General features: G+C 33.8%; 1 protein-coding gene across 1 annotated transcript in view; it reads left to right on the top strand.

Moving 5' to 3' along the window:
- Window positions 1-23860, top strand: part of TMC3 (transmembrane channel like 3) — a 58230-nt gene that overhangs the window by 19543 nt on the left and 14827 nt on the right. Inside the window, exons 5-16 of the mRNA XM_074285228.1 lie at window positions 1456-1562; window positions 4223-4321; window positions 4420-4562; window positions 6709-6856; window positions 8691-8734; window positions 12815-12962; window positions 14951-15060; window positions 16175-16253; window positions 17960-18193; window positions 18369-18497; window positions 18829-18896; window positions 22885-23013. Coding sequence (XP_074141329.1) covers window positions 1456-1562; window positions 4223-4321; window positions 4420-4562; window positions 6709-6856; window positions 8691-8734; window positions 12815-12962; window positions 14951-15060; window positions 16175-16253; window positions 17960-18193; window positions 18369-18497; window positions 18829-18896; window positions 22885-23013 — 1438 coding nt within the window. The remainder of the gene's footprint in view (window positions 1-1455; window positions 1563-4222; window positions 4322-4419; window positions 4563-6708; window positions 6857-8690; window positions 8735-12814; window positions 12963-14950; window positions 15061-16174; window positions 16254-17959; window positions 18194-18368; window positions 18498-18828; window positions 18897-22884; window positions 23014-23860) is intronic.

Genomic DNA, 23860 nt, shown 5'->3' with positions numbered 1-23860 from the left:
CTGTTGGCAGGCACCAAGTGTATTTGAAGGTATGTAGGAAACCAATCTCAGACAGGCTAGGGCACAAAGGCTAGGGCACAAAGCAGGGACAGTCAATGGAAACTGACAAGAGTTCTAATTAGAGCAGGGAACTAGAACTTTGATTTAAAGTTTGCATGGTGCTGAAAAACAGTATAGCCCTCTGTAGCTTGGAAATAATTTTGAGAACAGGACCTAGTTTGTAAAAATAATTACCTAGAATAGGAAACTACTACATGGCTCACTTCCTCTCCCTAGGGGATTCATACCAATTAATATTCTCTTTGGTCCTGAATTTCTTTCCTACCTTGGCCCCAGAATGTTCTCAAGCCATGAGGTCATAATAATCCAACATTTTTCCACCTATGGCACAATATGTCTTACAGCTAACTCCATTTGTCAGCCAAGTTTCATGCTACATGTCTTGGATGCCTTTTATAAAACTTGTTCTGGGTGCTAAAAAATCAGGGGCTGGGATTAGGGTTCTAGTCCCCAAAAAAACTAAGGCCAATGAGACATAGCTCCAGGGCAAGGATTTAGGGAGACCCCAAATGAATGGGGTACAAGATATGGTAGAAAAGGGAATTGATCACAAATCATCAAAGAGAGCCCAGTAACAAAATTGATGAGATCCTGAATCATCTTACATAAAGACATAGGAATAAAATTTCTTACTTAGATTGGTCCTAGCATCTAGGACATGGTTTTTGTCTGCAGGGAAAGGAGTTAAGTTCTTCAATCATACACTATAGGGGCAGGAACTAGGCCAATTGGGTGATCATAGAATTTAAAATTGGAAGATTCCAGATCCTCTAGATCTAGTTACAACTCCTCCTGCTCAAAATAAATTCCAATTTGCTTAGAGCTGAACATCCTAGAGAACAGAACTACTACACATGATTTCCTGGCTCCAGGTCTCCATGATGCAACAGGCAGATGGTAGCACATTTTTTAAATAATCATAAACGATGCTTTTTTCCCCATATTTCTGCTTCCTTCTCTGGATGGACTGGAAAAGAAGAGAGGAATTGTCTGCCTGCAATAGTTTTGTAGAGAGTGTCTCCGAAATGTTAATGCAGTTTTAAGCTTTAATAATTTACTCTTGTCAAGTTTTTAATAGAACTGTATTAAGACTTTTGGATCATCCTGTATAATAACATTAGTTCAGTTAGCTTTATGCTAGCCAGTAAAACTGGACTGAAAGATGATGTAAATATTAATTTCTGCATTTCTATATTACTCTTTTCTATTAATGTGACATGCAATAATAATATTATTTGTAGTAAGAAATGCACTATACCTTTCATATTGTGAACTATAAAGAATCATCACCAGTGTTTTTTAAATTAGAGCAATCATCATCTCACTTAAAATAAAGAAAAATCCTTTAGCTTTGTGTTAGAAGTCAGAAACTCATGTATCCTTATGTCTTCTAAGGTCATTTTGGATCTGGTGTTGCCTCTTATTTTATCTTTTTGAGATGGCTGTTTGGAATTAACATCGTGCTTACCATAATGACAGGTGCTTTTATTGTTCTCCCAGAGGTAAGAATAATTGGGGGTGGGGAAGGGGAGAAAGAAAATAAAGAAGCACATGGCATTTAGGAAAAGAAGAAAGGAGATTACATTTTTTTTGTCATGGAAGATGGTGGAAAATAACTTAAAAGTTGAAATAGAATCACAATATGAAACCCAATTCTTTGTTAGATATCATTTCTGTCACTAGCCCATGTTCACGAACAATCATGTCATGGTCAAACCCAATATGGCACCATTTATGTTTCTTTCAAAGTTGACCTCATTCCATTTTTAATCGCTCTTCAAGGACTATTATATAACTATTTAGGCTCTTCACATTGACTGATTGATACAAAATTTTCTATTAATTAATGAGCACATCATATAAGACAAATTTGAAATCTTTCTTAGTACAACATAAAAGTGCATTCCTGTCTTCATTTCCATCTACTAATTGCTATAGAAATAAATCAGATTAATATAAGAGTAGGTTAGTTTCTCTTTATGTTTTTTTTTCTTTTTTCTTTTTAAATGAGATTCTATCCACTGATGTGTCTGACTTCTTTTATGGCTTTTGTTAATCTCATTCAAATCAAAACTCTTATTTCATGACTGTTTAATCAGAAGCTAATCTGATTAAATCAGTTTTGTGACTATTTTTTCTTAGCTTTGATATTTCAGGATATGGAGATTAAATTTCCATGTATAATTTCATACATACATATATATGTATACATATATATATACATATTTTTTTTTCCTTTCCACGTATATATAGTCCCCATAGTAGCATGATATGCTTGCTTTGATATGTTGATGGATCTGGCAATACATGGGTGCATGTATATTCCTCCAACATAGAGATCACACTCTATCCATGCTTATTCTTCCTCTCCAACCACTATCCAGATCTTCCCATAAATACAACACAAAAATTTACTCCAATGATCTGAAACATCTTGTTCCAGATCTGTTGTCATTAATAGATGCCAAAGAAGCAGATGGGCTGATGGCTGGATTTCCTTCCCTCTTTCAATGTGATCGACCACTTTTTTTTTTCAAATCATCCATCACTCTGAAAACATCCTTTATGATGCTTTTCCTCTACAATTCTTCATTAGCACCATGTTACATCTCATGTTACACTCTGCTTAATACACCATCATACTCTCTTATACTTCAGATAGCCTTCACCTATGGTACTTTAGAGACTAGGGCATGCTATAACTTCCAACTGTATAGTATCACTAGAGAAATATTGTTTTAAAATGTAACTATTTAGGATCATGAAAAACAATGAAATTTTCCAAAAGCAATCCTGTCAGATTTATTCAATCCCAGTCCCAGCTCACTGTCCATTTTCAGTATCTATTGAAAAGTATATGTAACAATGGGTCAGCTGCCTATAACTGGATCGGTGACATCAAACTCAAATAGAAATGGGGGCCACTAATCCATACATAAATATATCTATGGATTGCATATTGCCTTAGTTTTGAAATATAATATTTTTATACATTACTATCTTTTATTTATTTTGTTAAATAATTCCCAATTACATTTTAATCTGGTTCAGGCTGCACTTGGGAATATTGTGAGCCATGTGTTTGACATCTCCCATCTGAACAATAGTTATTCATCATCTTTTTGGTTTTATATTTCCCCCTCCCCCAAAAAAAGAAACAAAATGCCTGGTACCAATACATATTTTTGCATAATATCCATAAAAATGTTGAGAATAATCTCCATGTACATTGCAGACTTAATGGAGATATAAGAAGGAAACAGGAAGGCTTTTGCAATCCATATAGTCTATACAAGACTATAGCTATACATTAAGCTAAACCATATGGAGAATACAAGTGTCTGTTTCTGGCTAACCACAAAAATGTCTTTGATTTAGTATCTAAAAATGTGTGTGAAAACAGGAGACTTTTCTTTGGTAATGTACTGTTTAAGTCTGTCCAAAAGGTCTTAATGCAATTTTAAGCTAATAATAATTTCTGAATAGAATTCGTATTTCAGATTGTACCTACAGAACACATTAGATATCTGCTAGATGAATATACTATATAGGATGTCCCAAAAGTTTTAGTGCAGCTACACTCAACAGACGTTTAATGTGTTTTCTTGGTATAATCTGAAGTATATACAAATGGTAGCAATATTTTTTCTGTTGCTTAGGAAGCCATTATTTGAACTGAGATTACCTCAAAACTTGTGCAGGATATAGGCCATTTGACTTTGAATGAGGAAGATCTGGATTTACATCCTTCTCAGAAACTTGCCAGCTGTGAGACTGGCAAATTATTTAATCAATCTGGAATTTCCTTAGTTTCTTCATCAGTAAAATGGGCTCAATGCCTTCTATGATCTCTTTCATCTCTAAGTTAATATCCAATAGCTATTTCTCTTCACCAGATATCTAATGAGTACCAACATGGTTGGAAACTATGACATATATATATATATATATATATATATATATATATATTAATACTGATGGGATGGTCTCATGTGCCATTGCAAAATCCCTCTCTTGCATATTGCATATTGCCTTAGTTTTGAAATATAATATTGTTTATACATTACTATTTTAGTTTATTTTCTCCCTATTCCCTCTTTTTCCCCCAATTCCTCTAGAAATGATTCTCAATTTATGGCACTGACCTTTCTTTTCTCATTAGCTAATTGCAGGGCAGCCTTTTGGAAGTACCATCAGCAAGACTATTCCCAAGGACCATGTTGCTTCAGCACAAGACTTGGACACTGTCTGGTCCCTGGGGGTAAAGTTTATCATTTTCACTGGGGCTTTCTTTATAAATACAATAAGGTTTGGGGAAACTAGAAGTCAGTGATTATATCAATGGTATTCTCTTTGCAGGGCTATCTCAAATACTCTGTTTTATTTTATGGCTACTACGGCAAGGAGAGGAAGATTGGCAAAGCAGGATACCGTCTGCCCTTGGCTTACTTCCTGGTTGGCATGGCAGTGTTTGTTTACAGCTTTATCATACTGTTAAAGAAGTAAGATTGTGAATATGCTTGCATCTTTTTCTTGCCTATCCACTTTGGCTTTTTAGTCCATCCTGTTGTTGCCCCATTGTGCACTTCCAAGGCAAAGGTTATTAACTTGGTTTCCATAAATCCAAAAGGGGTCTGTCGGTAAATTTTTGGTTGCCCATTAACTTGAATGGGAAAAATAATATCTTTATTTTCACCAACCTCTAAATTAAATTTCCTTCAATTATGAATGCAGGCAACAAAACGTTATTCTAAAAAAGTATAATAAGGTTATTCAAATTGTCAAAAATGTTCATGACCAAAAAAAAGCTAAGAACCTTGCTTTAAGGATGTAGGTAGTAAGTACAATCTGACTAGTGAAATGAAATTAAAAAAAAAAAACTTGATATAAATATAGTAGATTTTCTGTACTCCCATGATATATATTCTAAGAGTCTTATAAATGGGAAATCCATGAATGCCAAATCTTACACTTCAAGTAAAGTTACTTTCAAGGAAAGGGAAGGCAACTGAATTTAATTTAGCCAATTTGATTGTACCTGATAGCTTTAAAGTTAACACTGCTTTCTAAGCTTATTAATTCCACTATAAATATAAGAAACATGAGGGTCTCCTTTAACTAAATTAGTCCATCTTTTCTACTCTAATGTGCTCCTTGAGTCCAAAGGCTGTATCTGTGCTCTAATATATCCCAAGAACCAAATATACAATTAAATGTATCAAATTGTATTGATAAAGAATTGACTGATAGGAGAACAGATTTCTAACTCCAGTTTACTGACTCTTCAACCTTAAGTAAATTATTCTCCCTTTCTGGGTTTCATTCTCTTTATTGTAAAAAAAATTAAATAAATAAGATAGGTAGGCTAAGATCTCTCAAAAGTTTCTTACAGTTCTCAAATTCTAGAGCTATATAAATATAGTCATACTAACTTAGGGGATGGTCAAGGAGAGAAAGAAAAAAACAGAGCATATACTCAACCTATCATTGTTCCTTTTACTGGTTTTTAGTGTGATATTATTTAAAGTGAATATCGTCATACGCTTGGAATTGACTTTCTTACCTTTACTGCAGCTCAGTTAAAAAGCAGGCTATCATTTTCAGATGTGGACAAACTGGAAATTTGTTTGCTTGATCATGTCAGGTCATTAAAAAGGTTTGGTTTTGTCCTTTTAAAGTGATTTTTTTTTTTTGGAGGTAGTGGAAGTATGAGAGGGAGAAGGAAATTAGAATAGGCTAGCTAGAAAAAAAGAGAAAGATAAAAGTAAAGAGATTATTGAAGATTTTGTTTGTTTTCTTGTTTTTTATGAACAGAAGGAAGGCCAGAGAAAATCATATCCAAGCAGGGAAGCTTTGATAGTTACTTTATTATGTATTTTAAAATAAAAGCAATCTATGTGATAGAAATTAACAGTTTTATTTATAATCCTCTTTTTCTGTTCAACTGCGTATAAGAAAATGGTTGTCTTATTTGATATTTAAAATTTATTTGAATACAGATTTTAAAATAATAAAAATTTAGAAAATGAATAAAATAGAAAGCAGAGGATATGTAGTGAAAAGAAATCTGGTTTCTAGGCCCCAAACACTTTCTTAGCTGCTTAACCTTGGTAAAAATCATTAATCTCTCAGTTTCATTTATTTTCATTTTAATAAGGGAATAAAAGACGTTTTTCTTTCAAAAGAAGGATCAGATGGCATTCTATATGTGAAAATACTTTAAAACAACTATTCTCAGAAAATGGTATTATCACTTTATTAAAATTAAGATAAGTACTGGTCCTATTAATTCACTGTTACAAAGAGCTTCCAAATAAGGAAATACACTCTATCAATATAGATCAGAAATTTCTCTGCAACTTATAATTTTAAAAGATTTGTCTGGACTACTGAGAAGAGCCAGTATATGTCCCAGGGACTTGAACCCAGGTTCCACTAGCTCTAAGAGCTGCTCTGTGTCCATTAACTCATCTATCAGATTGTCTCACAAAAAAAAAAAAAAAAAAAAAAAAGATGAACATTGCCTTCAATATTCTCTTGCCAATATGAAGTATATTTATGTGGAAAAAATATATCAGACTTGAGGCAGACACTGGGTAGCCATGTGAGTGGAGTATTTCTGATTCCCTTTCTGATGGTATTTTACAGAATGGCAAAGAATTCCAGAATGAGCCTTGCAAGTGCATCCAATGAAAACTACACATTTTGCTGGCGAGTATTTTGTGCTTGGGATTATCTCATAGGAAACCCAGAAGCTGCAGAGAGCAAGGCTGCTGCAATCGTGAATAGCATCAGGGTGAGCTGATGTGACTGCTAAACCAACAATATAGAGCTTGTGGATAAAGAGTTTCCCTAAGAATATTGCTTTGGGAAGTTGCCCAATAAATTTATTTGGAACGTTTAAGCGTCCTTCAAAAAAAAAAAAAAACTAAAAATAAAACACTAATCCCACTTCTCCCCTGTCCCAATACATGCACACAGGAAGATTGTTAGCTTAATCTTTTCAGGTCTTAACATCTTAATTTATATTGTCTTCATTTTAATTAACAAAATCACTATTTTAATTTTTTTTGATATTTCTGAGAGTCTTAACATTATCCACTTCAGAAAAATGTCATGTTCAAAGAATCATGAAATTAATTTAAAATTGTAGGCATTTCAGAAGAGATTGGTCCAGTCAATTTATTTTTGCAAATAAGAAAACTGATCTCTGAGGAAATTAAATGACTTGAGTAAAATCATGAAATAATCATCAGAGGATTTGAGCCTTTTCATGCCACAGACCAATACTTATTCTACCATAACAAACTGAACCTTCCCTTACCTACTAGTCATGTTGCCATTCTTAGAGATTATTAGGGTTATTCTTATTCTGATTCTTAGGTTATTCTTAGAAATATGTATTTGTATTGTTCAGTTTACAAATTATTTCCAGCTAATGTTGGTAACCATTTGAAGAAAGTAAATTCTGTTCAAGAAATGTTTAGGTGCTATTTGGTAGGCCTCTGGGAATACAAAGTCCACAAAAGCTGGGACTTGAAGAAAGATAAAGATTCCAAAAGGAAAAATTAAGGAGGGAATGCATTCCAGCAATAAAAGGACTGTGGAATCAAGAAGAACAGATGGCTTACAGTAGCCCCCGTCTTATCCAAAGACCATTTGCCTGGCAATCTTAACTATCCAGGATGTAGCTAAACAGCTGGAAATAAGCAAAAAGGACTAGCTAAAGATGTAGAATTAAAGTTCTAAAATTCATGCACTTTTCTAATAGGATAACTCCCCTGAATCTTACACAATTTATAAACTTTTATAAGCAATTCTTGCAAGGATACTTACCTAAGTATTTTAACTTATAGGAATCAAGAATATTTAGCTTAGAAAAGAGGGAATGTTTTTTAAATTCTTCAAAATTTCAGAGTTTTGTGAAAAGAGTAGAGGGAAGGATTTAAACTTGCATTATTTGGCAGAACTAGGAATAATGGATAAAAATACAAAAAAGGAAAATTTAAGCTTCCTATAATAAAAATATTTAAACATTATAGTTATCCAAAATTACAATGGGCTACATTTGAGGATTTCCCTCAACTGAATTCTGAAAGCAAAGGCTAAATGAACACATGTTGTGTGTGTCTGTGTTAGAGAGTATTCTTGTTCATATATACATGGGACTAGAGGGCCTCTAGAAATGTCCTTTAAATTTGAAAGTCTGTGATCTGGTGACCAGCTCACATTAGATGAGAACCAGAAAATAAGAAAGGAAGGGGGCCAAGGGACAGCTCAAAAAGGGAATGTTGATAGCTAAAATGACAACTAAGCTGACAAGAAAAGAAGAAACATATAAGTGGTAAAATGAGAGGGAAGAAAAAATTGAAACAGCATAGAAGCCTATGGTCTTTTCATGGAAGGTTGTGCAGTCTATTGATTTCAGTATCCCCAAAGAGCATCCCTATATTTTAACAAAGACAAATAATAGACTTTTAACCCTGAGACCTTCATTCTTATTCTTACAACTTCAAAACCAATAACATGCTTAGAACAATAAGTTTTATAATAAAAAGAAAATAGTATTATCAGTGATAAGATTCATTTTATTACACAATGCTGTTTTAATGTTATATGTTTTCTTAAAGGAGGCTATCTTAGAAGAACAAGAGAAGAAGAAAAGCAAAAATTTGTATGTATTAAGATGGTACATTTATGTTCATCCAATTCACTCATGTATTTCCGATTCATTTTTTTTTTTTCAAATCAGTAGCTCACTCAGCTGTATCTTACTTCTATATGTATTCTTACCAATGTTCTTTATATTCCACATTGTTATCATCCTTTGATGATACAATATTGAGTATTTTGATAATTTTTCTAACGTGGAATTGAGATAGATTCCATGTCTTTCCATACTACACATACAATTCAGAAAAGTGTGTCTCAAAATCTCATGAGATAATATAAGCTTCTAAAGAAGTCTGAAGGAAATAATTATTTGATTTTCTACTTCAAAAATATATTCTGTGGCTTTCCCTCAACACAATATGGGATATTCAGGCATCAAATGAGCAGATACTTGAGTTCTTTTTATCAAAAGTCCTCTCTTTCTTCAGAAATAAGCCTTTCTCTTGAAGATCATAAAATCTATAATTGAGGAACTTTCTCAGTTCAAATCCAGCATTTACAACATTTCCTAGGCTACATCTTTTGGTTTCAGCTTATCAAATGCATACTTACATCATTTGAACTATCATTGCAATTTACACATCACTTCCCTTGTTTCTCTCAGTCTTCCATTTTATATTTTGTGACCCATGGAAATTTAATATTAAGCCAGCACTGAGTGATGATGTCTAGAACTAATTCAACCTCCTAGAAAAAGGAAAGGTCCAGGAAGATATACAGATGTTATTTCCTTTCATTGTGTTATTTTAAAAATAACTAAATGTCTATGCTCTTTGATGTTTCCAGAACACAGAAAGTTTCTCCCAGAAAAAAAAAATAATAGTGGCTCAAATTTATCTGGTGTTTTAGAGTTTAAAAAAAAAGTTTGCTTTATAGGAAACTTGTGAGGTGGTCATTGAACGTATGGTCATCTCTATTTTACAAAAGAAGACGTTCAGACTCAGAAAAAATTATTTAACTGATCACAGAACTTTTAAGCCTAAGAGTCAGAACTTGAAATCCTATGTCAATCTTTATTTTTTCCCTCCTATAAATTACTGGCTTTTCTAAAGAGTTAGAGATAATCAATTAGATTTTTCTCAATGCATACTTAGTAAACTAAGTGATAATAAAAGATCTTTTCTTTTGGGAAGAAGGACCATTTTCATGTAGCAGAAAAAGCTAAAAAAGAATTGTACAATATATGTTCTATTACTGGCTCTGCCACTCATTAGCTACATCACTTTAGAAAAGCCATTTTATTTTTCTGAGCTTCCATTTCTCCATCTGTGAGAAAAGGATTTAATATCTGAGTTTGTTCTCAGTTCTAATGTCTGTTGGCTCTATGAAATATCAATATTAGTTTCTCATACTTAGGAAACTAAGTAAAGGGACTCTAATATAAGAAAAAGTTTATAAACTTCTATCCAAAGATTAGAAACAAAATTGACTAAATTCTCCATATTTCTGGAGCAAAAAGATTTTTATTATATTGGACATAGGTTCAAATGTTAGGTGAACTATAGAAACTTCACATTTTTCCATATTATCAACACTCTTAATTTTGCTATTTCTTAAAGCATTTTACTAGAAGAAAACAACAAAAAGTAAGATTGAATTGATGCAAATCCATCATCAATACTAGAAAAATCCTTTAAATGCTTCTTAAAGCAGGGTTAATATGGCAAAAAAAAAAAAAAAAAAAAAAATCCTAAACTAAACTTAGGGCTGGAAAATCTGAATTTAAATCATGAGTTCATGGAATCATAAATTTGAAGTGGAAGGGAATTAAGAAATCATCTAATCCATATTACAAATTTTACATTTTACAAATGAGAATATTGAGGCCCATAAAAGTCCATTGATTTTCTCAAGTTGCTGCCTAAAGCAGCAAAAGCAGCATTTGAACTCAGTTCCTTTGACTCTATTAGGGAATTATTGGTTGGTGGATTCTTTCTGTTTCTATTTTGCCCTACTGTTCTAAAAAACCTAGATAGATTTAGTATTTTTTTCAAATTTAATATCTTGGTCATGGCATTCAGATAATCCAATGTTTCTTAGATTTTTTATCTGCAATCTGTTTTTCAGGTCTTTTTAATGTAATGAAATATCTTATAATTTTTTCTATTTTTCAGGTTTTTGACTTTGTTTTCTTGTCTCATAGAGTCAACTATTGGTATATATCTGGTCCATTTGATTATTTAGAAAGTTTATTGTGTGGATCAGGTTTTGTATTTCTTATGCCAAACTACTAATTCCTTTCCCAATTCTTTCTTCACATCTTTCTTTTTAAAATTTGATTTATTTTATTTTTAATCTATGGAATAAAACAAGCCTTTCCATAACATGGTACAATAAAAAAAAATGATTGTACATGAAACTGCAAATTATGTGCAACTTGCCATTTCTTTCAAATACATAACAAAATTGTCATGTACATTTCTTTTTTTTTCTCTTCTTTCCCTATTCCTCCTGCCTTAGAGATGGCCCCCATTAGACCCAAATAGATATAGATATATAGATAAACATAGATTATATATATAGATATATGTAAAATTATTCAATACATACTTCTATTTTTAATTCTTTTTTCTGGATGTAGAGAGTATTTTTATATGTCCTTTATAATTAATCTGAGTATTTATAATAGTCAAAATAATTTATTCACTCATATTTTCCATTCAGGTGATCTCATTTCACTTTTTTTTATTTTTGCTTTATCTTTTCCAGCAATTACTGTGCTATATCTTTATCCAAGGCAATGCTTGTAGATATTTTGGAATCATTTTTTTCTTCTGAGTTTCTGTCTTGAGCATCTTTGCTACCATAATAATTGATAATAGCAAGGATCTTTTAAAAAATTGATATTCTTTCAGTCTACTTTCTTACTTTAGACTTGATATTAGGACTGGGTTCTACCACACTTCTGGAGAAAAACTCAGGGTTGGTCCTCTTGCTGTTTTCCTATGGTAATATGGAGGATGTTATTCTACAATCTTGGGACAGACTAAGTATCTGTAAGCCTTCAACACACACAAAGTGGTCTGATAAAGTGGTGCTGCTGAATTCAATCCGTATAAACCAACAAGAAAGCTATGAAGTTTCTCCATTCTTTATACATAGCTCAGTGCCTCCCTATCTGGAATTAACACTCTCCTGTACAGGTCCCCTTTTCAGTGCATCCTGGATCTACCCCTGGAATTGGGTAGTGTGTGACAAAGCTGTCAGTTCATATCTTGTCTTCATTGTAATACTCCAGCATGTTTCTAATGGTACCTAGCATGGCTCTGGAGCCTCCTCTTATTTTGGGCCTTGGAGTGCTCCACATGTGGTATGGTCCTGAGCAGTCCTAGGATCTACAGTATCTCCTATCTTCCTATACCAAGTTGGGATGTACAAATGATTCATTGTAACTTTTTCAGGATTTCCTTCTCAAGATTTGGTCTGCTGCATTTTATAGATCTCTTTAGAGAAGTTTGTAGAGCAGAGATTACCATAGAATATTTCTTACCATTCTTGCATATTGACCCTGCTTTTCTTCTTTCATTAAATTGAGAGCTCTTAAGAATTCACCATGCTGCCTCACCTGCTCTGCTACTTATTATTGTGGTTCCCTTTCTCTTAATATTTCCAACTCTATTTCTTCATCCACATAATGAATATAATCTCATGAGAAATTGTATAGAAAATACTTTTGAAATATAAAGTACTCCTGAAATCTAAGATATTATTAACTTTGTGTATCAAGGGTAGCACATTAGTTCCAAAATGTACCCCAAGCAGAATCCCAGAAAAGGAGCACAATTTATTATGGCAATAAAGAAGAATCAGTGTATCCATCCATACATTCTATACAGAAGTCTCCAACACCACATAGTATTAAGGAAAACAAAGGAGGGCAAGAAGGAGGCATGCTGGTAGCTTTCACAACCCTCTAAATGTTATATTCCTCAAGAAATAAGTAACTGTACAAATAGTCTATTATTATTCCAAACAGAAACTCTAATTTAAAGAAAATGTATTTCATGACATAAAGTACACTATGTGATAACTACCCTTCCAAAGAATCCTGTGACCCTTTTTCATTTCTTTTTTTTTTCAGGGCAGTGACCATATGTCTCCGAATTATTGCAAACATCCTAGTGCTCCTTTCACTTGCTGGGAGCATTTATCTCATCTACTTTGTGGTAGATCGATCACAGAAGTTGGAACGGACCAAAGAAGAACTGACCCTTTGGGAAAAGAATGAGGTTTTACATATTAGCTCAGTTTGAACAAGAGTGCCTTTGAGAAGACGCCTTCCAGTTTCCTGTTGAAAATATTGATTTGCAGTCAGTGCAACTGTGTTGCTTTTTCGTCAAGTACTGTCAGAAATATCTCTAAAAACTTACCCTTATTCCACATACACAAGAGTTGCTTATTATACCTATTCTGTAAAATTTAGAATGCAAATGATGTAAGCCAGCAACTGTGCACTTCAACTCTTAATAGAACAATTTTATTCTTCTCAAACACAGAGGCCTTTGGAAATGCTAGTTCAAGTTGATCCTCTGCTACTTCATATATCCTTAGTACAAATATCATCTTAGCTCCAGAGATTGCCTGTTTACCTACAGAGATTTTAAAAGCAGAAGGATTTTTACTTTATAGATGTGTTGAGAGGAATTTAATAATCAAGTTCTTAGGGAGCTCTAAGTTTAGGTCCTTTCCCACTCTAATACTTTAGAATCACAATATAAAAATGGCAAAAATTCTAGGAATGGTATAATAGTCACAATCCTGCTGAATGGCTTTTCAAAGTGAGTTATGATATGGGGCCAATGATAAAAAGGATTTTAAGAGATAATCTGCTTAGTCAACCTGTTAAAACTACATTGACTACTTGAATGAATATCTATCCATATTATTTTGCTGTGACATTAAAAATACATTCCATAATTTCTCCTGCTAACAGCCTCTCTGTCAGTAAAGTCACAACTCAAACTTAAATCTATTTGATATCTTTCTCTCTTCTCTCTTCTTAGTGAAGATGGTCAACCACAAGTTATAATTGTCTGAAAAATGAATCAAATATGATATGAATTCTTATTGAACCACCTTTATCTTCTTTATTTTTCCATGTTTTTCCCCTTAGTCTTAGATTTTTATCCAAGGTGAGAGAAATGGTGACAGAGTGAATAGATTACAGAAAAGGACAATGAAATTGATTATTGAATTCAAATTGATTATTGAATTAAGTATCTACTATTTTCAGAGCACTGTTCTCTATGGTGATGGAGATCAAAGACTAAAATAAGACACAGTGACCTCATAGAACTTAGTCTACAAGTCATGTAATATATGTACCTATGACAAGTTCATCAAAGGGTTATAAGATTAGTTGCTATATGAGATCCTAAAGGAAATTATCTTATTGAGAAGAGCAAAGGAGGCTAATGCAGAAGTTTATGTTTTAATTGGGCTTTAAGAATAAATAAGAATCCAATAAATAAAGCTGAATCAGATTTAACTGATTAGCATAGGTATAGGGATCAGAATGAGAGAAGACATAGAAGTGGGAAACAGAAGCAAAAAGTACAAGGAACAAAGATAATACTGGAAAGGTAGATGACAACAGGCTGGCCTTGCTTCTAGTTTAAGAAATTTAAACTTTAATTAGTGGACAATAGGGAGTTTGAGCAGAGAAGTAACATGTCCAAAATTATGCAGTAAAAAAACTTCTTGGTAGCAATAGATTTGGAGAGGAAAAAAGATGAGGAGAAAAGACTAGTTAATATGTTATTGTAATAGTCCCTTTAGTTTTCTAAGTCAATATGCAGTTGTAAGGATCCTAACAGTAATTTAGTGCTCCCTTTTCTATTTGAATTTGATAACACAGAGCTTCATTATCTTTATAGTCCTTTCCAGTTCTAAATGCATAAATTTGAATTTTCCCCAGATACTTAGTCTGAGAAATATTGGGTGGTATAATCACATAAAATAAAGATCAGTTCTCCCATTATCTAAGTACATTATTATCATTATTTTAACAGCTTTCAACATCAAGTAACCATTGTTATTTTAAGAGTTACTTACTGTTTTGTGAATCATGTGACATTCTGAATCACCCACATCACTTGTTTTATTATGTATTATAATATACAGAATACTATGTGTCCTTGGATGTCAAAAATTATAACTAATATAAAATTTTCAGATGACTTCAAACCTCTAAGTATAATCTTTCTTCCCTCTATAGGTCAGTGTGGTAGTTTCCCTGATAACTATGATAGCTCCTTCTGCCTTTGAACTTGTGGCTGCATTAGAGATGTACCACCCACGAACCACTTTGAGATTCCAACTTGCAAGGTACAATAATCACTTTCTATATGATCAATGTATGTAGTACCCCTTCCATAAGAACTAAAACACAGCAGGTTTGTAATCCCTTGAAGAAATTAGTCAGAGCTTAACATTGAGAACCTGACATAAGTATGTTTAGTAGCTAATGAATGTGAAATGAAGCTGTATCCTATTCTGCTCTCCTCAACTCCAAAGACCTCCTCTAATAATTATACAAATAATGAAGACATATTTACCTTCTACGGAGATGGCATCACCAAAAAATGGACTAGATTCTAGAAAATTTAGGATCAGAAGAAACTCTAGAGATTATTTAACTGGTTCCTCATTTTACCAATGTAATCTGAAGTTCTCAGACATTATATGACTTCCCTATGGTATATATATTTGAGTGATTACAGAGCTAGGACCAAGTTCACTATTTTTTTTACTATATCACTCTCTTCTTTTGATCTGAGAGGGAAATGCCTTTCTTTATGCTTACCTTACTAGGAGGCATTAAGAAGAATCTAATTTATTTCATTTGTCCTCAAAATAATCATATTAGGTCAATTGATACCATTTTTTTGTTTCACAATAAGGAAAAAAAGCTTAGTGATTTGTCTTAATACAGCTCTTCTAGATTGTACCTCCTTGGAGTGAGGGGTTATGCTTTCTTTATCTTTGTGACTTCTCTTCCCTCCCTGCTCCTAACTTCTTGTCTTTAGTAAAGGAAAGGGAAGGGAGTGTCTGTTTAAAGTGCACATTGGTTTGTACTATTATCTGAATCTGTTTCTATTCACAAATCTGATCATATACTTACCTGAAAAAAAGGAACAATAGGTGGGATAACATATTGTAGAAGGGAAAGGATTATAAACTGTTTTCTGTGGTTGGTTTAAGATACTTGATCTAGTCTAATCCCTGCATTTTGCAAGGAAAGAAACAACCACAGAGAACTGGAGTTATTTGTTCAAGGTCACATAACTAGTGTGGCAAACAAACACAGGATTAGATTTCCAGAAACTCTCTCAACATTTCCCATCATACTAGATTGATTGCAATTACCTCTAATTTTTTCAATTCACATTCATCAACTAAATTTCAACAGCCTAATTGTGCAGTGTAAATTTATTTGCAGGGTTCTTGTGTTATACCTGGGAAACCTGTACAGCTTAATCATTGCACTTCTGGACAAGGTGAACAGCATGAGTATTGCTGTGAGTATTAAAACATCCTCTAATAGCATCCTCAGACACACAGGAGAAAGACTAATACTATTACTACTACTGCTGCTGTTGCTGCTAGATTTGTATATAGTGAAAAATATCTACCTGCTCCAGAAAAGAAAGAAAGAAAGGAAGGAAAAAAGGGAAGAGGGGAGGGAGGGAGAGAGCAAAAGAGGAAGGGAGGAAGAAAAGGAGGGCAAAAGGGAGAGAGGAACGAAGAAAAGAAGGAAGAGAAAGAGAGAGGAGGGCAGGAAGAAAGGAAGGCAGGAAGGTAGGGAGGAAGGGAGGAAGGAAGGCAGGCAGGAAGGGAGGGAGGGAGGGAAGAAGGAAGGAAGGCAGAAAGAATGAAGGAAGGAAGGAAAGAAGGCAGGAAAGAAGGCAGGAAGGAAGGAAGGAAGGAAGGAAGGAAAGAAGGCAGGAAGGCAGGAAGGAAGGAAGGAAGGAAGGAAGGAAGGAAGGAAGGAAAGAAGGAAGGAAGGAAGGAAGGAAGGAAGGAAGGAAGGAAGGAAGGAAGGAAGGAAGGAAAGAAGGAAGGAAGGAAGGAAGGAAGGAAGGAAGGAAGGAAGGAAGGAAGGAAGGAAGGAAGGAAGGAAGGAAGGAAGGAAGGAAGGAAGGAAGGAAGGAAGGAAAGAAGGCAGGCAGGCAGGAAGGAAGGAAAGAAGGAAAGAAAAAAAAAAACACCTTCACAAAGAACACATCTCAAATATGAGTTGCTCTTTCATTGATAAAACAAAGTGTGACTTTATGTCCATGTCCTCCAAGAGCACCCCAGAAAATCTGGAAGTCAGAGCTGTGATGAATATGGTGAATTGGATTAGTTATCCTAGGTCCCAAACCTGGGGTCTCTGGCAATTGTACACTAAATCTGAGAGCCAATGAGCAATGGAGAAGTGGAGTGGTAATTTTTAAAAAGACCTTGAGACAGAGTAGAAGGAATATCTAGAGAAAATGAAATCACAAGTCTTACCCAATCAAACTTCTCTCTCCCCCTCATTATCCATACATATAAATACATAGGTATATATGTGTTAATCCAACAGGACACACACACACACACACACACACATACACACTATCTGTATTTATAATATACCATCTATCTGTCTGTCTATCTATCATCAGACCTCTGATTTCATTGGAGTAGGAACTCACAGAATCACAGAACTTGAGAATTAGAAAAAATTCTAGCAAACATCTAGTCTAACCCATATGCAAAATGAGTCCCCATTATAACATCCTCTGACAAATAGTAAGCCATCCTCTGCTGAAGATCTTCAAGGAATGAGCACCCCCTTGCTCTCTAGGCATGCCATTGTACTTTGAACAGATCAACTACTAGCAAATGTTTCCTGACATTAAGCCCAAATTTGCTACTTTGCAGCTTCCACTGACGGTACCTTGGTTCTACTTTCTAAGACCAAATGGAACAATTCCAGGTTATGTTTCATGTGGCAACCCTTCAAATACGTGAAAAAGCTATGATGTGCCTTCCCCTTCCCAGTCTTCTCTTTTCCAGGCTAAACTAATAACTACTAGAACAAAAACTAATTCCCAGCTCTCTAATAACTATTCTTGGCCAAAATTAATTAGATTTCTCATCCTATCAGCAAATAAGGTTATTTGTTGAAGGAAAGACATCCCTGACAACAGAGTTTCATTGACACAGGTGTGTGCAAACTTTGTTTTCCTTCCTGCAGGAAGCTGAAATTAAAAATAATGCAAGCAACTGGGTAGATTTCCCTTACTTTCTACCTACCAGAGCACTTCCTGAGAAAGAAAAATGGCCACCAACTATTCCTGGTATCCAAGGGAAACAAAACAGCACATTTCAGAATTACCTGATACCCACTACCATTACTAATAAGTCAACTTCCTACAACTACAATGTGCAGAATCAACAGGACCAATGCTGGGAAACATATGTTGGACAGGTAATCAGACTTTAACAAATAATCTATTTACTACCTATGAGGGAAAAAGTTTGTGATGACTAACTCCTGAGAAGCAAGAGAGTGTAAATAGACATAGATGGCAATAGAAATAGAATCGACAGGAAGAAGCCATTGAATTTAAATAGTCAATAACACAAAACCTTTTACTTTACAGGAAATGCTGAAACTCTCCATTATTGATATGATTTTCACAGTGGCAAGCATTCTACTTATTGATTTTTTCCGTGGTCTTTTTGTTCGATATTTAAGTGACTGTTGGTGTTGGGACTTGGAAAGCAAATTTGTAAGTTCAGTGATATATTGATTTAAGATGTCTTATTCAAGTTCTGAGGGAGCTAACTTTACCCTCTCCTGATGGTTATTTACTAAATTAGCCAGACTTAGGAGCTGTAAGAAAGATTATTATTTGGGAGAAGGGAAGAGACAAAAATTTCATAAGACTAATCTCTCATACACACACACACACACACACACACACACACATCATGCCATTTCCACAAACTCACCCTTGAATTTCTAAGACTCCATTGCATTGTAAACATGAGTATAATTCTCTGGTTTGAACAAAAAGATTTGCAATATTTTATCTACTAATTACTCATCTTTACTTCTAGCCTGAATATGGAGAATTCAAAATAGCTGAAAATGTGCTCCATTTGGTCTACAACCAAGGAATGATTTGGTAGGTAATAAAGCCGGTTTTGTGTTCTACTCTGTCCATTTCATTTGGAGGCTTCAATTTATGAATATACTAATATCAGATCTACCCATAATTACCTTGAGAATTCAAAAGATTCATCATTTCCAATAAGAATAATTATATTATCCAGGGCCATATCCAGTCATCTTGATCTAGATCTTGCCACTGGACCTACATGGCTCTGAGGGAGAAGTGAAATACGTCACCTCGCATAGTCCTCCCTCCCTTAAATCCAATCCATTTGCATGCCAGGGCATCACTTCCCTGATGTCATGGTCCTCTTCCAGAATGAAGGACAAATAACAATAATTTTTATTTCGTAAGACCTTTCCTTGTCAGTTGTCAAACCCCCCAACCCCTTGTAAGCCAATGGCATCATATTTCCAGAAATGGTTAGGATGATCAAGAAAGCAACATATTGGTTTATTCTATTTGTTTTTAATATCAGCTGTTACAATAAAAAGTAATCTCAAAAAATCTCAATAAAAACTGGCATGAAATATTTTTTCCCTGAAATCTATAGAAGAGGGAGGGTAAGAAGAGGTCTGATTAAAGAAAATAAATCATGGAGAAAGAGGCCAATGAGAGCTAGCTTTATGACCCTCCACTATATTTATCTATGAACCTCCATTTGGCTTATCAATAAAATAAAGAGATTAGACAAAGTGACCACAAAAATCCTCCTGATTCCAATAATCCATGATCAATGAGGTAACCATGAGTTTTCACATTATTTTTCTGAGATGCCATTTCCATCTTTTGTGAGAGTCACAACAAATTGTTTCTTGAAATGTTTACCAAGTATTACCCTACCCTAATAGAAATCATCAAAGTTCAGTTCTCTTCTCTCTCCTCTTTTTTTTTCTGTTCCTTATCTTTTTTTATTCTCCCATCCTCTGCACTTCCTATAGCTCTTGCAAGATACGAGAGGCAGCTATGGTAAAGTAGAAAGATCATAGATGGGGGACATCAAGGCTCTAGAGACTCCTTGCTTCTCTTCTAAGTAGTTTTGGACTTTGGATAGGTCACTTTTCTTTCCTGAACCTGAATTTTCTCATCTGAATAGAGGTGAAGGGTTGAGTCCCTAAGCCTCCCTTTAGCTTGTCTTATCATTTCTCTTTTTTCGTCCCTTTTTTATATCTCTTCCAATATCTTACTTTCATTCTTCAGCTCTTTCCTTGCTTTCCTTTCCAAGGTCTCAGCTAGCTCTAAAATAATGAGTCCTTTGAATTTTTTTCAATTCTCTCATTTGCAACTGATAAATGACTCCATGTTTTTGTTTGAAGTGAGAAGAAAAGGTTGGTTCATAACTTCACTTAAAAATACCACAAATTTACCACTGCTACTGTTACCACTCTTTCATTATGATATAGGGAAAAAAACACTGGATTTGAAATCAGAGAACCTAATTTTAACTTCTAAATCTGCCATTTACTACATTATGATCTCATGATCTCTCCTTGACTTCAGTTTCCATGTTTATAAAACTAGCAGTGGGGAAAAGAACATGTCCTTCTAGCTCTAAATCTAAATCTAAGATCTCCTTTTTATATCCATTTCTGCACCATTCAATCACTATTCTATTACCTCTACCTTCTGACCTACCTGCCAGAGTTGCTTCATTTCCAATAGCAGCTTGAGTTCATTTAATTCATTGAGTAGTGGCCAGGAAGCTACTTTCCCATAATGCATTTCTCACTCATTTGAGTAAAACTCTAATCTTTAGAATAACCCTGTGAATTAGATATGCCAGTTGTAAATTCCACCTGACAATAGGGAACTCTTTAAAACAAAAAAGTTCAGTGGCTTTCTTAAGATTATATGTTAATTGATGGATGCAGCATCCAAGTCTCCTCTCTCTTAATACAGTGATCTTTTCACAGAACCATGTTGTTTAGTCCTAATTGTTAACTGACCCTTTCTCTCAATTCTATTCAGACCAATGAGAAAAGGAAAACAGACAAATGAAATTTTATTATGGCCAGAGAAATGTAGATGATACATACTTTCACTGTGCCATTTAATATAGGGAAAAAAAGAAAAGGTGACCTGTTGTTTCCTTTTGGGGATATTTAAAAATAGGATTCCCTTCCTTCTATGGAGAAGGTTTCAGGTTTATGAACATTTATAAATGGAGATGTTGTAGTTAATCATTCCTGAGGTATGTATCAGCTTTAATATTGTATGAAAACATATTTTAATAGTCCTTCCTAGCCCATAAATCTATAGTATTGCCCTGCCAAATTTCTTTAGGGAAGTTATGAATAATTATATCAAAATTTATTTTACCATTACCATTGACTTTTCCTACACTTAAACCAGTTCTTTCTGAAAATAAGTAGATGGACAAAGAAGTTAATTGACTGCCTAGGATAATGACTTCTTTCACCATACAATATTCCCTATTCTCCCAATTTGTCACCTTTGTTCCTTTTCTTGTAGTTTTGGTGTTATTAACTAAACTATTTAACAATTCAGTTTCCTCACCCTCAAATCTCTTGCTCTTATGTCTTTCTATTATCCATACTTTCCCAGTCTTCAGGTTTGGGTCACCAGCTGCTTTCTTGAGTATCCTGCTTTCCTAAATGCAGGTCCTCCCTAGCCTCAATCCTGCATCACCCTTGTTCTTTCTATATTCAATGATCTTCTTAGCTCCTATGGGTTTAATGATTATCTCTATGATAATTATTTCCAAATGTATATGTCTAGCCTTAATATTTTCCTCATCTCCAACAGCCTGATGGGTATTTCCACATAGAGGTTCCATCAGTATCTCAAATTCAACATGTCCAAAACAGAAATTCTTCCCCTCCCACCCCAAACCTATTCCTCTTCCATTGCCTATATCTTTTAAGAACGTTACCATTCTCCAGAATATAAAAATTCATAACTCTGGAGTCATCCTTTACTCTTCTTTTTCATATTTAGATTGTCAGTTTTCATCTTGCCTATTCTTTCTCCCTATCATCCTTCATATGTGTCCCTTTTCCTCTACTCTCAGTTAACTTAGTTCCTCATTATTTCTTGCCTAAACTATTAGCAGAGATTGCTCATTGTTCTTGATGTTTTTGATTTCTCCCCTCTCTAATCCATTCTCCACATAGTTGTCAAGCTGTCAAAAAGTTTTGACTGTGGCACCATGCTAATCAAATATCTTCAATGACTTCTTAATGATTTTAGTATTAATTTCTCTGCCTGGCATTTAATGACTTCCATTGGGGCCCCAAGTCTCTCTTTTCCAGTCCTATTTTGTATTATTTTCCTTCATGAGTTCTACATGATAGTGAAACAGGATTACAAATTGTTTCCTGAACAGAATATTTCATCTCATACCTCCCTGCATTTGTAAAAGGTCTTTCTAATATATAACCTCCCATCACTGTGTCTTAAATTCTTGTTTTTCTTCATGGTTTAGTTTAACCTTGACCTCCTGCATATATGCTTCCCTGATTTCCCTAAATTGTTACTGTCCTCTTCTCAAATTATCTTATGTTTTCTTATTTATGTTCATGTTGTACCTCATTCGTCTCACCCCTCCAAGCAAAATATAAGCTCTTTGAGGACAGAACATGTTGAACAATTGTTACTTTTTTTGTTGTTGTTGTTAAACTGAACAAATTGAATGGAAAGGAGATCATTCTACATATAGTATAAAATAAAAGTTTTGGAACAGATAAATAAGTGGTCAAAAAGAGATAAAGAGTAGTCCATTTGGGCTAGAATAGATTGTATAAAGTGAGTAGTGGAATGAAAGAAGACTGAATAGGCAGACTGGAACTAAGCTGAGTTGACTATCAATATGAATTTGTCATTTTAAAAAAATTATATATTTACATATATATGTATATATATATATATACACATATATATATATATATATATACATACATACATACATATATATATATATATATATATAAACAATGGCTAAGCAATTATATGGTGATGTTGACTTTTCTCTTTTTTATAGGATGGGTGCTTTTTTCTCACCCTGTCTTCCAGCATTCAATGTTCTCAAGTTGATTGGTCTGATGTATTTACGAAGTTGGGCTGTGCTGACCTGTAATGTGCCCCATCAGCAAGTTTTCAGAGCTTCTAGGTCAGTGAAATATTTCGTTTTTGGTTGTTTTTTTGGTTTTTGTTTTATTTTAATTTTGTTTTTAATCAATCACTCCAGTACAAAGTTTTTTTTTTTTTTTTTTTTTTTGGCTATCTTGATTTCATTCAACATAGTAGTATTTTTTTTTCAATTATACCTAAAGGTAGTTTTCAACATTTGTTTTTTATATTTTTATTTTTATAGCTTTTTTATTTTCAGAATATATGCATAGTTTTCAGCATTCACCCCTACAAAACCTTGTGTTCCAATTTTTTTCTCCCTCCTTTCCCCTCACCCCTCCCCGAGACAACAAGTAATCCAATATATGTTAAAGATCAATATCCATTTTTATTTTATTTTTTTTCAACATCTATTTTTAAATAAGATTAATTAAATTAAGTTAAATTCCAAATTTTTCCCTCCTTCCCTTATCTTCATCCTTCCCCAAGACAGCAAGCAATTTGATACAGGTTATAATATATAGTTGTTTTAATTATATTTTCACATTAATCATGTTATAAAAGAAGAATCAGAACAAAATGGAAAAAAAACACAAGAAAGAAGAAAAAAAAAGTGAAAATACTATGTTTTGATCTACATTTAGACTCCATAGCTTTTTCTGGATGTGGATAATATTTTCGATCATAAGTCTTTTGGAATTATCTTGGATCATTATATTGATGAGAAGAGCTAAGTCTATCATAATTGATCATTGCACAATGTTGTTGTTAACTGTGTACAATGTTCTGGTTCTATTCACTTCACTCAGAATCAGTTCATGTGAGTTCATCATTTCATATAGAAATATAGTATTTCATTATTCCAATTCTACAAATTCAGCATTCTG

This window comes from Sminthopsis crassicaudata, chromosome 2 (genome assembly GCF_048593235.1).
Source record: "Sminthopsis crassicaudata isolate SCR6 chromosome 2, ASM4859323v1, whole genome shotgun sequence".
NCBI classification, from domain to species: Eukaryota; Metazoa; Chordata; class Mammalia; order Dasyuromorphia; family Dasyuridae; genus Sminthopsis; species Sminthopsis crassicaudata.
The sequence above is the reverse complement of the archived record's forward strand: the minus strand, read 5'-3'. Positions and strand labels throughout refer to the sequence as shown.